The sequence below is a fragment of the Trachinotus anak genome, unplaced genomic scaffold, assembly GCF_046630095.1.
Source record: "Trachinotus anak isolate AG129_WGS33_773 ecotype Australia unplaced genomic scaffold, CSIRO_AGI_Tana_v1 ptg000032l, whole genome shotgun sequence".
NCBI lineage: Eukaryota > Metazoa > Chordata > Actinopteri > Carangiformes > Carangidae > Trachinotus > Trachinotus anak.
The window spans coordinates 8,978,074-8,991,502 of record NW_027273883.1 but is presented as its reverse complement, the minus strand read 5'-3'; the positions used below and the strand labels follow the sequence as shown (position 1 = coordinate 8,991,502).

Below are 13,429 nucleotides of genomic sequence, written 5' to 3'. Positions count from 1 at the left end.
TAAATGTAGTTTTTTTTTGTGCCAATTCCAAAAAAAAAAAAAAAAAAAAAAAGCAAACATTTTTTATTTATCACTTCCTCAGCTCTTACAATTGAATGTGTCAGAAGACAGACACCTTCTTCCCACAGGGTTAACAGTTGCACTGCATGTGCAAGAGTCTTATTCACATTGTTTATAGTCACAGCTCAGTAGACCAAATTAAGCAGCCTGGATGCAACTGGACGGTGTAGCTGCATAAGTAAGAAGATTAGAAAAGATTTACTTGCCAAGCAGTCGTCAGCAGCGCTCTTCACACCAACTTGGTGTGCAGCAACAGGTCAGTGAGGTCTGTGCACCACATTAACATTCTCCATGGACTAGGACAGAGGCCTATTGAGCAGAAATGGGAGTCATCATTTTCTTATGACCTCACCTGGGTTTGTTTCCTTCTAATCTACAGTTCAGCTTCTGGCAAAGGTCAGTGTCCGGCTCTGTCTGTACATTTTGCGATAGTAGGCTTCCATCAATGTTTATATGTCTTCATTTGTGGATGAGGTCACAGCATGGCAGCATCCACTCACAGATGGCGTAGCCTATTTTCCGTAGCAGCCTACACCTGATCCTCTGGACTCATTAGCCCACGGTGTAGTAAAACCACAGCCATGAATGCACTCAAATGCAGAGATCCAACATCATTTCACTGTCATTTTGTACTTTCATTCATTCTACAGTCAGAATACCACAGGGAAGGGGGGGAACATGCTTCAACATGACGGCTTATATCCTGTGGACTGTGTTTACATGGACAGTCAAGGGGATACTTTGCACCTGCAGGTTCCTTTGGGTGAGCATATGTTCTCAGAAATGTGCCATTTGTATTGAAATTATGATATAACAAGCTTTGATAAGGGATGATATTTTTAGTGAATATACACTCTTGTCATGCTTACTCACCTTGCAGATATGCCCATACAATGCAATCAAATTCTTGCCGAGGGAACAACAAATTACAGATGAGACAAGCCGACAGCTCAAACAACTTGTGGGTAAGGATAAACAAAAAAAAAAAAAAAAAAAAAAAAAAAAAAATCAGTGATAAAAATTGGCTAATAAAATCTTTACTTTCAATTAAAAATATTTTGTTTGACTAATTTTATTCTGTTCAGAGAGGGTGGTGCATTTTAGCAAATGAAAATGAATAAATTATTTAGGAATAGAAGTCTGGTGTGTCTGTCAGGGTCAAATGTAAATTAACAAGTAACAAGATTTATGAAGACAAAGGCCTATCTACATTATACTGTAAATCTACTTCACATGTCCTCAGCAGACATGCAGGTAGAGATATGATGTGATGACCTTATTTGACTTTGTTTGTCAGGTTTTGAAAGTAAGGGGATTGCAGCCATACCAGGTAGCCCTGACCGTACAGCTGCCCTTCATAAAAGACTGACCAAAACCGAGAGGGAGATCCTGTCACTCAAGACTAGAATTGCATGTGAGAGAGCATCATGGGAAAGGAGGTTTGCAGAGCTGCAAAGAAAACAAGAGGAGCTACGTCATCAGGTTTGTTTGTGAGTGTGTGTGTGTGTGTGGGTGTGGTTGAGGTTGGGCATGAGATTCCATGAATCATTTCTTGCCGTCTTCTCCTCAGGTGACCTCTGAGGCTGGAGTGTTGGTGAAAGTGGGCGGTTGTGATGAGCAGGGAGAGTCAGGAGTGGACAATGGGGATGTGTTCGACGAGTGCACAAGTAAATGCCAATAATATTCAGCTGTTTTAATACATGCAAGCCTTTGAATTTAATACTGATTCCAAGTGTTATTTTCTAATGAACAGGTGGTCTCTCAAGACAGATGTACCAACGCAGAGGGTCTGAGGTGTCATCAAGAGGTGACACTTGTTCGAGCAGTTTGTCAGGCAGCCAGTTCTCCTCATCATCAGCACTGAGTTCAAGAACTGCCTCCTCCTCATCCTCAGCCACTAGGTACAGCATGTCTACATGGCAAATATGAGGCTTCAATCAGCAGCTGGTTAAGTTAACTTAGCAGGACAGGAAAATGGGAGCACTACCAGCTCTGCTATGCTGGTTTACAGATTTAGTGAGAGAAAAATCACCCTCCATATATGATGTAATGTCACAGCTGTTTTTCTAAAGCTGTCAATTAAAGTACATCTCAATCATTGTTTTACTAATGACTGAACCGTCTGTTCCTTCAGTGTGAGATCATGGAGGACATCCCAAGGGCCTCATCGGGTTTTTGTTCCCCACTCCCCCATGGACCTACAGCTAGGACACCGGGTCAGGATCATGCTGCCATCTGGACGAATCAGTACAGGAACAGTTCGTTTCCTGGGCCACCTGCAGGGGGAGGCAGATCTCCACCTTGGGGTGGAGCTGCAGACACCTGACCGTGGATTGCATGATGGCAGACACAGAGGACACAGCTACTTTGAATGGTAATTGATCTCATTTGTTTACAGTGCGATCAAAAGCAACTTGTGGCTTCTCGGTGTGTCTCAGGATGTACAACCTGAGATTTACAGTTCTAGTCACATTCCACTCACTGCAGCTTTACTGGGATAATTTCAATTCAAATGTCTCACAGAAGCCTTACACATCTCTTTTAAATGTGCTCTTTGGAAGCTGCTATGGTTTCAATCATAAATCACAGCAGATTTATACAGAATAGCCTATTAATACATTATCTTTTGGCCCCTGCAATCCACCTGATATTACATTATGATTCCTAAAGCATGAGTTAAATACATAAAAGTACATGCTAGGGTTACTGTGAATATAGACACAACTCTACAGGTATTTAACAGTCAAACAATGCCTCTAGACATACTTGAGCAAATCCTGTGCACTTGAGTGACAGAGCTGAATATGCAAATAAGGCTGCGGTCAATTTGGGAAGCTCAAATTATGGCATGAACTTCAGATGTGAGGCGTGAACTCATTTGCCTATAGCCATGACTTTTTGTGATTGGAAACTGGGCTTAGATCTAAAATTTTCTTCATAAACCCAAGAAGTGAGACAAAATAATTGCCCTGCACTTCAACAAGTTACATTTACACATGTGAACAAGTATAAATGTAAATGTCGTATGTGTGTTAATTTTTTTTTTTGTTTTTTTCATTTTCATATTAAGTTTATTTATTGTTTGCTGTTTCAGTTTTTTTTATTTAATTTCTATCCTTTGCAGTAAGCCTGGATATGGTGCCTTTGTACCATTCCACAAACTCCTGATGGCCTGGGAATGACAAAAATACATATATCATGCCAAGCTGCCCATGTAAAAGAGGACCAACTGAATGAAGAACAGTAGTCACAGTCATGGATCTGATACCCTATTGTAATGAGGAACATTTTTGTATTGTGCATAAAAATATGGATGTGTCTTGTGTGTGGAGAGAGATCCATTTTATTGATATTCACAATAAAAATACCATTTCAACAAACATAGTTCAAAAGCATGGTGTGAAGCTTGGGCTCAATAATGTTCTAGAGTTGCAGGATGTAATTGCTATTCTTTCTTTGAGCGAGTTGATGTGCTAGTCTGTGCATGAAACAAAAAAACAAAGTGTCGTAGTCTGACAGGGAAATGCAGAGTGTCAAGCACAAGGTCAAGCTTGGATTAAAAAAAAAAAACCAAACTTAAAGGACTGTAATTGCAGGTATTAAAAACATTCTGAGCACTGTGAACAAAAACATTTTTTCTTGCTCTAAGTCACACTCAAATATTGGCCTAAAGGGATCTTCACCTCAGGTAAATATAAGTATGACTCTAAGCACATCTGTCAAACACAGTACAACATGATCTGTCTTGCAATGTAAAACAATTGCACAATACTGGTGAGTTGTTGACAAATTACTTTGACAAGGCACAGTAGCGCCATGTTTCCTGACAATTTGAAGAAATATGGAAGTGTTGATCATATACTGCACATTCAGGGAAAACTTAAAATCTTCAACGGATTACTTGTGTTTTTCTTTTACAAACCAATTAAAACATAGCGTGAGACAACAGCACTTGGAAGAAAATCATCTAACTTAAATATTTACATTCAGTCAACTGTAATTCTCTACTCTTGCAAGTAATGTTTGCCTTGGTTACACAAATGCTGGGGTGGCTCCTGCCGGATATCATTTGTGCATATTTGACATTTTTGAAATCGTCAAAACGGGTAAGCAACAGTCAAAAGTAGGAAATGGTCTTAAAATGTAGGCTTAGACAACAAATAAAAAGCATGTTGGATAATATCTGCAACTTAGTAAAAGAACAATCAGTCATGACCGTCAATGAAATGTAGTCATTCTGGAGATACATTCTGTTTTTTTTTATTTTTTTTTTTAGCAATCTCAGTTCAGGCCAGCATTGTTGATTGAGTCTCAGATGGAAGTTGTGTTGTTTTCTTTTCTAAGTAAGAATGAGACTACATTCATGCTAGCAGCTCTATGAGGCTAAATGCTCCCCTCAGCATGCTAACATTCTCACAATGATAATACTAGCATGTTTATGTTTAGTGGGTATCACGTTTACCTTATTCAGTGTGTTAGTTTAGCGTGTTAGCATGCCAACATTTGCCCTAAATAGTCATTAGTTTTCATGGTGGCTCTAGAGGAAACTAGAGGAGCAACAACATAAGTTGGATTCAGTTTGATGGAATTTCTTGATAATTTAGCCAATAGTTATTGAGATATTTCAGTCCAGGCCAAAGTGGTGGACTGACCGAGCGACTGACAGATGTACTGCCATCCTTAGTGACAAAAACACTCTGACAGAAATTCACAGGTCAGCTAAAGCATCTTTTAAAAAAATTAGGTAACAGTAGAGAGCCAGAATCTTTGTTAAATTCAGCATGCATACAGACACACACACACACACACACACACACACGCACACACTGGCTGACCTTTCCCCTCAGCCACTAGAACAAAATTAGTTACTGATTTGTTCAAGCTTGCAACCTGAGCTGCAGAGTACAAAAATTATTTGTTTTACAGTAAAACCCTTGGGCTGTCCCCAGTTTTTCAAGTAGTAGCAGTTGTAGTAGACAAATCTGTGCATAGGAAACATACACAACCAGTCAGACATTTTAGAACAGTAACCCTTTTCCAGTTTTACTTAAATTTTAAGCAGTTAGCGAATAACCTTATACTAGGCTACTGTTTCACTGCCCAAAGGAAAGAAAAAGTTTAGGTCAAAGAAATTTAGAAATCATGTAAATGTAATAGAAAACCATCCTTTTTCAGGGATTGAGAAATTGTTCAGCATTCCTGCAGCAATGGAAGTAAATGGAAAGTACATATGCAGTGTTGGTGCAGGAAGTAGTACTGTATATTGCTATTAGAATGATGAGAAAAAGACCAGTACCAAAGGAAGACGAACTAGTTGGTCTTGGGTTCACATGATGGAAGACCAGCACAGTTTCCAGACTCAACCCCCCTTTGAGCTGGTTTGGGATGAACTGAACAGAAGGCGAAAGCAAAGCAACCAGTGCTGGAACAAACTTTCTGAACAATATTTGATTGACAGCTGAATGAGTCAAAAATTTAGATTAATTTTAGAAGATTTAATGATTCCTTGTTGATAAAATTGCCAATTGTTTCGTTTGTGCTGTGCAGAAACAATGAGACATTGAAATCATGTAAATGTAAAAAAAAGCTGGACAAACCACATTGTCCTAAAACTTTTGACCAGTAGTTGCGAAATTCAGTAGAGGTTTTAGGCAAAATGTTATGATGTAAGCACAAGCGTGTGCAAATACTAGTTTTTTGTTTCTGATGAACTGTGGAGATGTTAAAGAAACATTAGCTAAGCTCAATGACTCAAAACTCAATGGAATGACATAAACCTTGTAAGTAAATTCAGCTGTGACACATAATATGTGACACATCTTTTATTTCCATTGACAGGTTTTTTTTTCGTAGACAGGCTTAAGGTTTATCTTACAGTATACATTTACACTAAGTGATTTGATTAAGTGTAGGAGGACAAATATGCATGTTCATGAGAACTTAATTTCCATACTTTCATTGTCTTCTTTACATTTTCAATCACACAGTAGCCCAAGTATGCATGTAGTGTTACAGCAACACTATGTTCCATGAAACTGATACTGATTTACAGGAAATGGGTGATGACACACTCCTTTCACTAGTGCCAAAGTCTTTTTCTCATTTCCCTTATTAGATTAGAATTTACTGTAAATACTATTTGAGAGTCAGAATAATTTGCTGAACACACTGGGTGGCCACAATATATTGAAAAATACTGTAGCTACACCTCACAATGAAAATGTGGAACAGCAGGCTTTTCTGGAGAACTACAGTAAAAGTAAAGGAATAAGTAATACTGTACAGAGCAATTCCTGGTTACATGAGAACTTAACAATAGATCTCATTTGATACAATATGCATCAACAGTCAAAGCTCTAGAAACTCAGCCGTAACTACCTTAGTCTAGAGGCACTTTTCAATCCAAAACTTGGATGACAAGGTCACATTTGACTACATACAAATGCATATAATTAAGAACAGGTTGTCTAAACTGCTCATGAACAGGAGTGAAAAGTTCACTGTCATAATGGCACATCACACAGGACAAAACATATTTGCAATTAGCTTTAAAATCATTCAACTCTAGACACAGAATTTCTCTGTTTGCTATGACATACATTTGAGATATAACTGAGGTCAACACAAGTATCATGGAGGGAAGATCATCATAATATTCCTTCACCCCCCCTCAAGTTGAGGATCTTTGCAGCCAGTTTCTCTGCATCCATCAGATGTGGGAACATTTCCATGACTGTATCTACCTGATGTGGATTGAAGATGGCTTGCAGTTTCTTGCGGAGTTCCAACCTTTGTGGGTCTATCGCAGCAAAAGATGGCTGTTGTTGGCCCCAAGAATGGTACTCATGGCCTTTGTAAGAGCAGCAGGAGTTGTGGGAGTGTGAGGAATGGACCGAAGAGGGGAAATTACATGATGTACTAGCTTGGGGAAGCCCCTGAAAGGGATCTGACCAGTAATGTTGCTGATAATGGGGGGTGCCACTATATTGGAGATGGTTGGGGAGGCTGTGTTGGTGTGGCACACTTGGTGGGAACATTTGAGGAGGATAGTTCAGTTGACCTATCGTGTCCAGGTTTCCATGATGTCGTTGGTGAGCATTTGAAGACACTGCATGGGAGCAGCAACCACAGGAAGGGCTGGTGTTATTTTTCCCTAAATGCACTGAGTTGTGTCTGATTCCAGTAACTGTACTTTGCTGCTGGGACCTGAGCCTGTGGGACTTGCTAAGGCAATGTGAATGATCAGAGTATTGGCTCTCAAAAGAGCCGAGACCAGAATCAAGGTACTCGTGAGAGATGTTGGCATAGTAATGATTGGGCACAGAGTGCAGCCCAGGCCAATCTTTCTGGCCTCCTGTTCCAGTGCCAGGCATATGATTCGAACAGTTTCTATGGTCTTCCCAGTACGACAGTTTGTTTTCACGAATGTGACTGGGATGTGAAGAACTTTTCCTGTCTCCAGTAAACTCTATGTTAGATCCTTGAGGATGGGAACAGGAATTATGAGCCGGTCCACTATCAGACTGAGGCTGTTTGGGTGATAATCTTGCATTTCTCTCTTCTTTTACTGTAGAAATCTGGGCTTTCTCCCTCAATTCATCAGCCAAGGACAGGTAGGACTGGTTGGCTCGCTCTGGATGGTAAAATTTACATTTGATGCCGTAAGTGCACTTTTTGTCTGAGAAAAAGAAAAATGGATACAAACACAAAGAAGTTATGGGTCATTTCATTGGGGAACCATATTTCTTTTTTGTCCAAGAAGTGTCAAGAGTCTAACAAAGCAGCTGTTGTATAAAAATCTGTTGAAACAAAAAAATCCCTTATGGATTTATGTGCTAATAGTGTGCTAATAGTATCTTACCATAGGGACAGAGCTGTCTCTTTTGCTCTGTAGGCAGAGGTTTTTTCCTGAGGAAGTTGTCCAGACTGGGGCCATGGCGACCTAGAGGATCATCAGGGGGCATGAACCTGGAAAAAAAAAAAATCAGAAATAACTCATTGTTGATTTCTTCATTGACTTATGACAAATTAGCTGGGTGCGGCCTAATTATGTTTCCCTCAAGCTGTGATATGCCCTCAGGTACCTGATTAAATCTTACTCACATAGGAAAATGTGAAACAGGCTAAATGCTTACTTGTCATTCACAAAAGAGTACATGAGGAGCCTCTCCTCAATGCATTTCTTCCATTCGGGTCTTTCGCCTTGGAGATCACGGTAGGTGTCATTGGACACGATCACTCCATCTGACTCGTACGCCAACTTGACGATAAAGCGGTCATCATAGCAAACCACTCGCTTACCACCAACTCGACGCGATGGAGTGAAGACCACTATTTTGCGCTTTTCAAGCTCCATCAGTATGTGTTGATCTGAAAGTGCAAACAATAATGTCTGAGTGAGATTGCTGTGAAGAGACAGTGTGGAAGAGGTACTCACGTTACCTTTTTACACTTAACTGTGGTTATGTCATAAAGTTCTATATAAAGTGCACAGCTTTGTTATGTAACATGACATACATTTATCATTATCCTGAACCACACATTCAGGCAACAAAAACCACAGAGATCTACGATCTGACTGAACTGTGAGCAATTACAGAAAACAAAAGCCACCGAAGAAGGTATTACATTACCTGTACCAAAATCATGACTATCTCTATATCTCTATGTACATGATATCATATTACTCTACCTGTAAGTTGGGTGAATGAAAAAAAATAATACACACATTGTTAGTACCTGTTAACACAAATTAAAAGTCAAATGAAATCAACCTTCCAAGAGGCCAGGTTACCAGAAAGCCAGTCATGTTCGTGACTGAAGCTTTTATTCACAGAAAATACACTCAAACACATAGAGGCACTTCCCTAACTAAGTACTTGTGTTTGTCAGCCTGACTGTCTTCACTTAACCTCTTGCTGTAGATGATTATCAGGCCTTAACTTTACCCTAAACTACACACTAAACTAGGTGTGGAAGATTCAAACACAGCTGTACTTCCTGGTGGGGCTTTCCCAGGAATGACTGCAGGCTGATTTTTACTTCCTTGTTAACAGATTGAAAATAGAGCCCTTGGACTGCTCCACCCAGGCGGTAAAGTTACTAAATCCTGAGAGCCACATGTTGATGATGCATCAGTTTCAAAAGGATGGTCCACTCCTCATTTCATGTTGTTGTTGGAGTTATCAGAGGTTGTTGGCCAGCATGAGTGGAAATCATGCATTAAGACTGAATAAAAGCCAGCTCCTCTACTCACTGAGATGGCACCGTGTAGATATTAAGCTGGATTGTTCGGATACACCCAAAAAACGCTGGTGACTCAGCTGTCAGAAACGTAGAGCCCTTTATCGTATGCTACTGCCAAAGTACCATCAGATTATCAATCACACTGTACAACACATGGAAACTTTTACATGAAATCATTTTAATGTGTTGTCTTGGGGTCATACTAAAACATGATATCTGTTTCCTCATCTTAACTGTATTACCCCACGCCTTTGGCATGAGCTCAGCACAACACTAAAGCATTATCTCATGACTCCTTTGGGAATGAATCATAAATACGGGAATACGCACACCTACAGTTACTGCGTTAGAGGAGATTTCATTGGTAGTCATATTCACATTTCTTAGTAAAAGGGAAACTGTAGAGGAAGACGTCTCAGTAATTTCACCAAACTTCAGGGAGGGCAAGGTAAGGCAAAAAAAAAAAAAAAGAAAAGAAAAAAAAAAGAAAAAACACTGATTTCTGCCTAATTAAAGGAAGACAAGTATACTCTTTCAATTTTTAGTGGAGAGTAGATGAGAGGAATGATACCTTGTACAACACAGATCTAGGCAGCAGCTGGTTTGCTTTGCTTATCTTAGTATAAAGACTGAAAACAGCAGGAGACAACTAGCCTGGCTCTGTTGGTAACAAAGTCTGCCCACCAAGAGACAGAGAAAGATGAATAACCCTTTGGTAAACCTCCAAATTTTATGCTTTGGTTTTTGTAGGGATTAAACAATAAGATGTAATTTGTTAATTACTAAGCTTTAGAAGTGATGGTAGGCTCTTTCCCCGTTTCCACTCTATGTGCTAAGATACGCTAGATGCTTTCTGTAGCCTTATATTCAATAGACAGATATGACAGTGGCATTGACCCTCTTGTGTATTTATGAAAATGTCAAACTATTTGTTTTACATCAGTGTGTAGTAAAGACAACAAAGTGTGACAGCAGCAGATGCTTAAATCAGACTGTATAATATTCAGAAGTGAAGTGAGTGTTTCCCTCATCAGTGAAAATCCTGTTAGAGAGACTAAACTGCTTCTTTATTAGCTGGCATCAAAATCACTCATCACTCATGATTTAATGTCAGGTATACAAGGTTTAGCCAATGGGATTGCCTCTGCTTCGACTGAGAAATATTTGTATGTCAAAACTAGCTCCAGCCTGAGAATGATCTGCCTGCTTGGTTGTGCATTTCTGTATCGTCACCTGTTATGGGGGCATCGGGTCTGGCCTGCTCTTTGCGCCAAGAGGGAACAAACACAGTGATGGTATTATGGCCTCTGTCCAGGAAAAAATTCACTGCCAGCTGGATGCCTCGGCAGGAGAACACTTCCTTGTTTCCATGACTGTAAAAGACAGAAGTGAGAGAACATGAATACAAATAATTTTACTGTAAAAACTATGACAGGGAAATGTAAAAATTCAGTTGATCTGTGTAAACACCATGTGCCTTGGAACATTATCTCTGATGGCAACCTTCCCTCCAGCTATTACTGTGAGTATCGTGTTTGACAGTTCATATCTATTGAGAGGCAGAGATTTTAAGGTGTGTGTCTACAATTTGCATATTGTACATGCACAGGCAGGGCGGTGAACGCCATTAAAAAAAAAAAAAAAGTCAAGATGTAGGAAAATATATGCTTCAGGGTCAGAGTCGAATGACAACATGGCGATGACTGATGGTTGTTTGAAACATGTTATTTTACAGGTAATTTACGGTTACCAGGTACACACGTACTAAAACAGCTCTGTAGTTCAAAGCTCCAAAACATAGCAGCATTTAATTTACTGATCTATGATCCCATTAAAGAAAAGAAAACACTTGTTATCTGGATTACCTCATAGCAACATTACTGCCGTCAATAACAACGGGCCTCAATTCTGTGTCTGTGTTCTTTTGGTCCCCCAGTTGTGGTGTGATTCTAGGTCCAAGGTTCCAACTGGGGGGCAGCAGAGGGTCCTTTTGGCCTGTGCTCCTCTCATCACTGTCAGAGCTAGACATGCATGGTGCAGTGCTGGTCCTGTTGTTCACCAGCTCTCCAAGCACTGAGTTGGTGTCCGTGCAGAGCCCCAGCTTCCTCAGAGCGGCCTTCACCTCCGCTGAGGAGTAGCCCAGTTTCCTGAAGAAGTCCACTCTGAGCTGGAGCTCCTCGCTGTCTGGTTCCAGCAGGCCTGAAGCTGAGCTCTGGCTGGGAAGTACCTGATCCATCCTGGAGCATCTGGGCCTCTTTTCAGCTGCATAGAAGACGTATTAAATCCTCTTCGGGATGATATTCACGGCTGAAGAAAAATGACATTTCATTAGGAATTCATGTTGAACTGACCCAATTTAACGTTTTAACATCCTTCTCCTTTTAGTCTCTATTTGAACATGGAGACTTTAAAAATCATCTTATTCCGCACTGTCTGTCAAACTCATATATTCTGAACCGGCTCATTTTAACTTTTCACTGAAGCTGTATTAGGTTTTCAGTTTTTCAATATAAAAATATAATATTTCAATATAAAATTAATCACCAAACATGGATTTAATGGATGGATAATGGATTTAGTCATTTTAAAGCAAAATTTGCCAAAAACGTTTTACTTAAGATTCTCACATTTTGATTTCCTTTTTATTTTTTTATTTTTTAAATTTTTTTTGCCTACGTGGTAAAGTTACAAACTGGTATCCAACGAGTTTCATTGTATGTAAATGTCAGATAATGTAATCATTGTCAACTGCGCGACGTTAGTCGTCGCATTCGATAATCAGAAGTCACAGTTGAATAAAATAACAGGCTCAACACACAACCCTGCACTTCCCACACACTGTACTGTGAAGTCTGACCGGCTACTCAGTCTGCAGTCTCTGCTATAAATGAAGAGCTGAACATAAGGGAAGAAGTCTGCTGCGCTACTTTCGCACCAAAGCACCAAACTAACCTTCATCTACTTCAGAAAACACTCTGAACACAGCCCAGACCTCTACCTGACACAGGTGAGACAGTGGCCTACGCGTTTCTAGCAGGACGTGTCTCCGGCAGGCAGGCAGACAGGCAGGTAGGCAGACAGGCAGACAGGCAGGCAGGTAGGTAGGCAGGCAGACAGGCAGGTAGGCAGACAGGCAGACAGGCAGGCAGGCAGGTAGGTAGGCAGACAGGCAGGTAGGTAGGCAGGCAGACAGGTAAGGTTACAGCCTATTTCTTCGTTCCTCGTCAACAAATGACGCCGCGGAGGCGAACTGACAGCTTACCTTCCCTGCTCGTCCCTTTCCTCTTGTGTTCCACTTGTCAGCAGAAGTCACTTGTGACTCCTGTTGTTGTGTCGAAGTACAGTAACTTTGACACGGTTCCGACTAAGAAGCGCCTCCCTCATGGAAAAAGTGACTCCTTCTCCTGCAGAGGGAGGCATGCACGGCCATGAAAAATTTGCATATATCAGAGATAAGATAAGGTGTTCCTTTCCTTTGGCTGTCAGTCAGTCACATTGTAGTACACGACTTGATTTTCTTTGGGTTTTTTTTTTTGGTTTTGTTTTCGTGTGTTTTATTCTTTGTTGTACCTGCTGTCCCCTTAGGGATTTTACTGAATTTAGTGAATGAATAATAAATGATTTCTTCATTTCAGGGTTGGGCCGTTAACCGTACAGTATTATTACTGTAACATCTAAAAATACAGCCACGTCAAGTTGATTTATTTCAAGAGCACATTTACAAACACTTGGTAGATAATGAAACAGCTGATGAATTATGAATAAAAAAGAAATAGAAAGGTGTCATCTATTGTATTAGGATTACATTAGGGTAGAATGAAGGAAGTAAAATGTTTGTTGAGCAATGTCTGTGTTGCCTACAGGAAGTAGGCTAAAGGCTGTCACTGATCATCTTACTTTCTTCTGTTTTTGGAAATTTTGCACCACAGATTTTGAAGTATCTTACTCAGTTTCTTTTTGTTTTGTTTTTTAGGATCTCTGTATTTTGACAAACAGAAAAACATTTCCAGTGAGAACCCCTTCATTAATTTGGGGCAAAACGTAAAGGTGATGATTTTTAAGTAAAGCTGAAAGCTTAAGACTGATTTTCTGAAGTAACCTGATTATTATATGGATTGAATAT

The 13,429-nt window shown here is 40.0% G+C and overlaps 2 protein-coding genes across 4 annotated transcripts; one reads left to right on the top strand and one right to left on the bottom strand.

The window, feature by feature from the left end:
- Nucleotides 1-278: 278 nt before the first annotated feature.
- Nucleotides 279-3,878, top strand: LOC139613345 (uncharacterized). Its single transcript, XM_071469916.1, has 8 exons — nt 279-456; nt 711-823; nt 941-1,025; nt 1,358-1,542; nt 1,631-1,727; nt 1,814-1,961; nt 2,195-2,434; nt 3,185-3,878. The coding sequence occupies exons 2-8, from the start codon at nt 749-751 to the stop codon at nt 3,240-3,242; spliced, it is 888 nt and encodes a 295-aa protein (XP_071326017.1). The 5' UTR covers nt 279-456; nt 711-748; the 3' UTR covers nt 3,243-3,878.
- A 1,967-nt stretch (nt 3,879-5,845) lies between these two features.
- Nucleotides 5,846-12,756, bottom strand: LOC139613344 (ribonuclease ZC3H12A). Of its 3 annotated transcripts, none has more exons than XM_071469914.1 (6): nt 12,569-12,756; nt 11,172-11,613; nt 10,540-10,679; nt 8,196-8,430; nt 7,922-8,028; nt 5,846-7,738 (listed from the first exon to the last, which is right to left on the bottom strand). In XM_071469914.1, the coding sequence occupies exons 2-6, from the start codon at nt 11,540-11,542 to the stop codon at nt 6,708-6,710; spliced, it is 1,884 nt and encodes a 627-aa protein (XP_071326015.1). In that variant the 5' UTR covers nt 11,543-11,613; nt 12,569-12,756; the 3' UTR covers nt 5,846-6,707. The 3 variants fall into 3 exon arrangements, with proteins under 3 accessions (XP_071326015.1, XP_071326014.1, XP_071326016.1); XM_071469913.1 differs by having other exon boundaries at nt 12,259-12,603; XM_071469915.1 differs by having other exon boundaries at nt 12,305-12,603.
- Between the last annotated feature and the right edge of the window lie 673 nt (nt 12,757-13,429).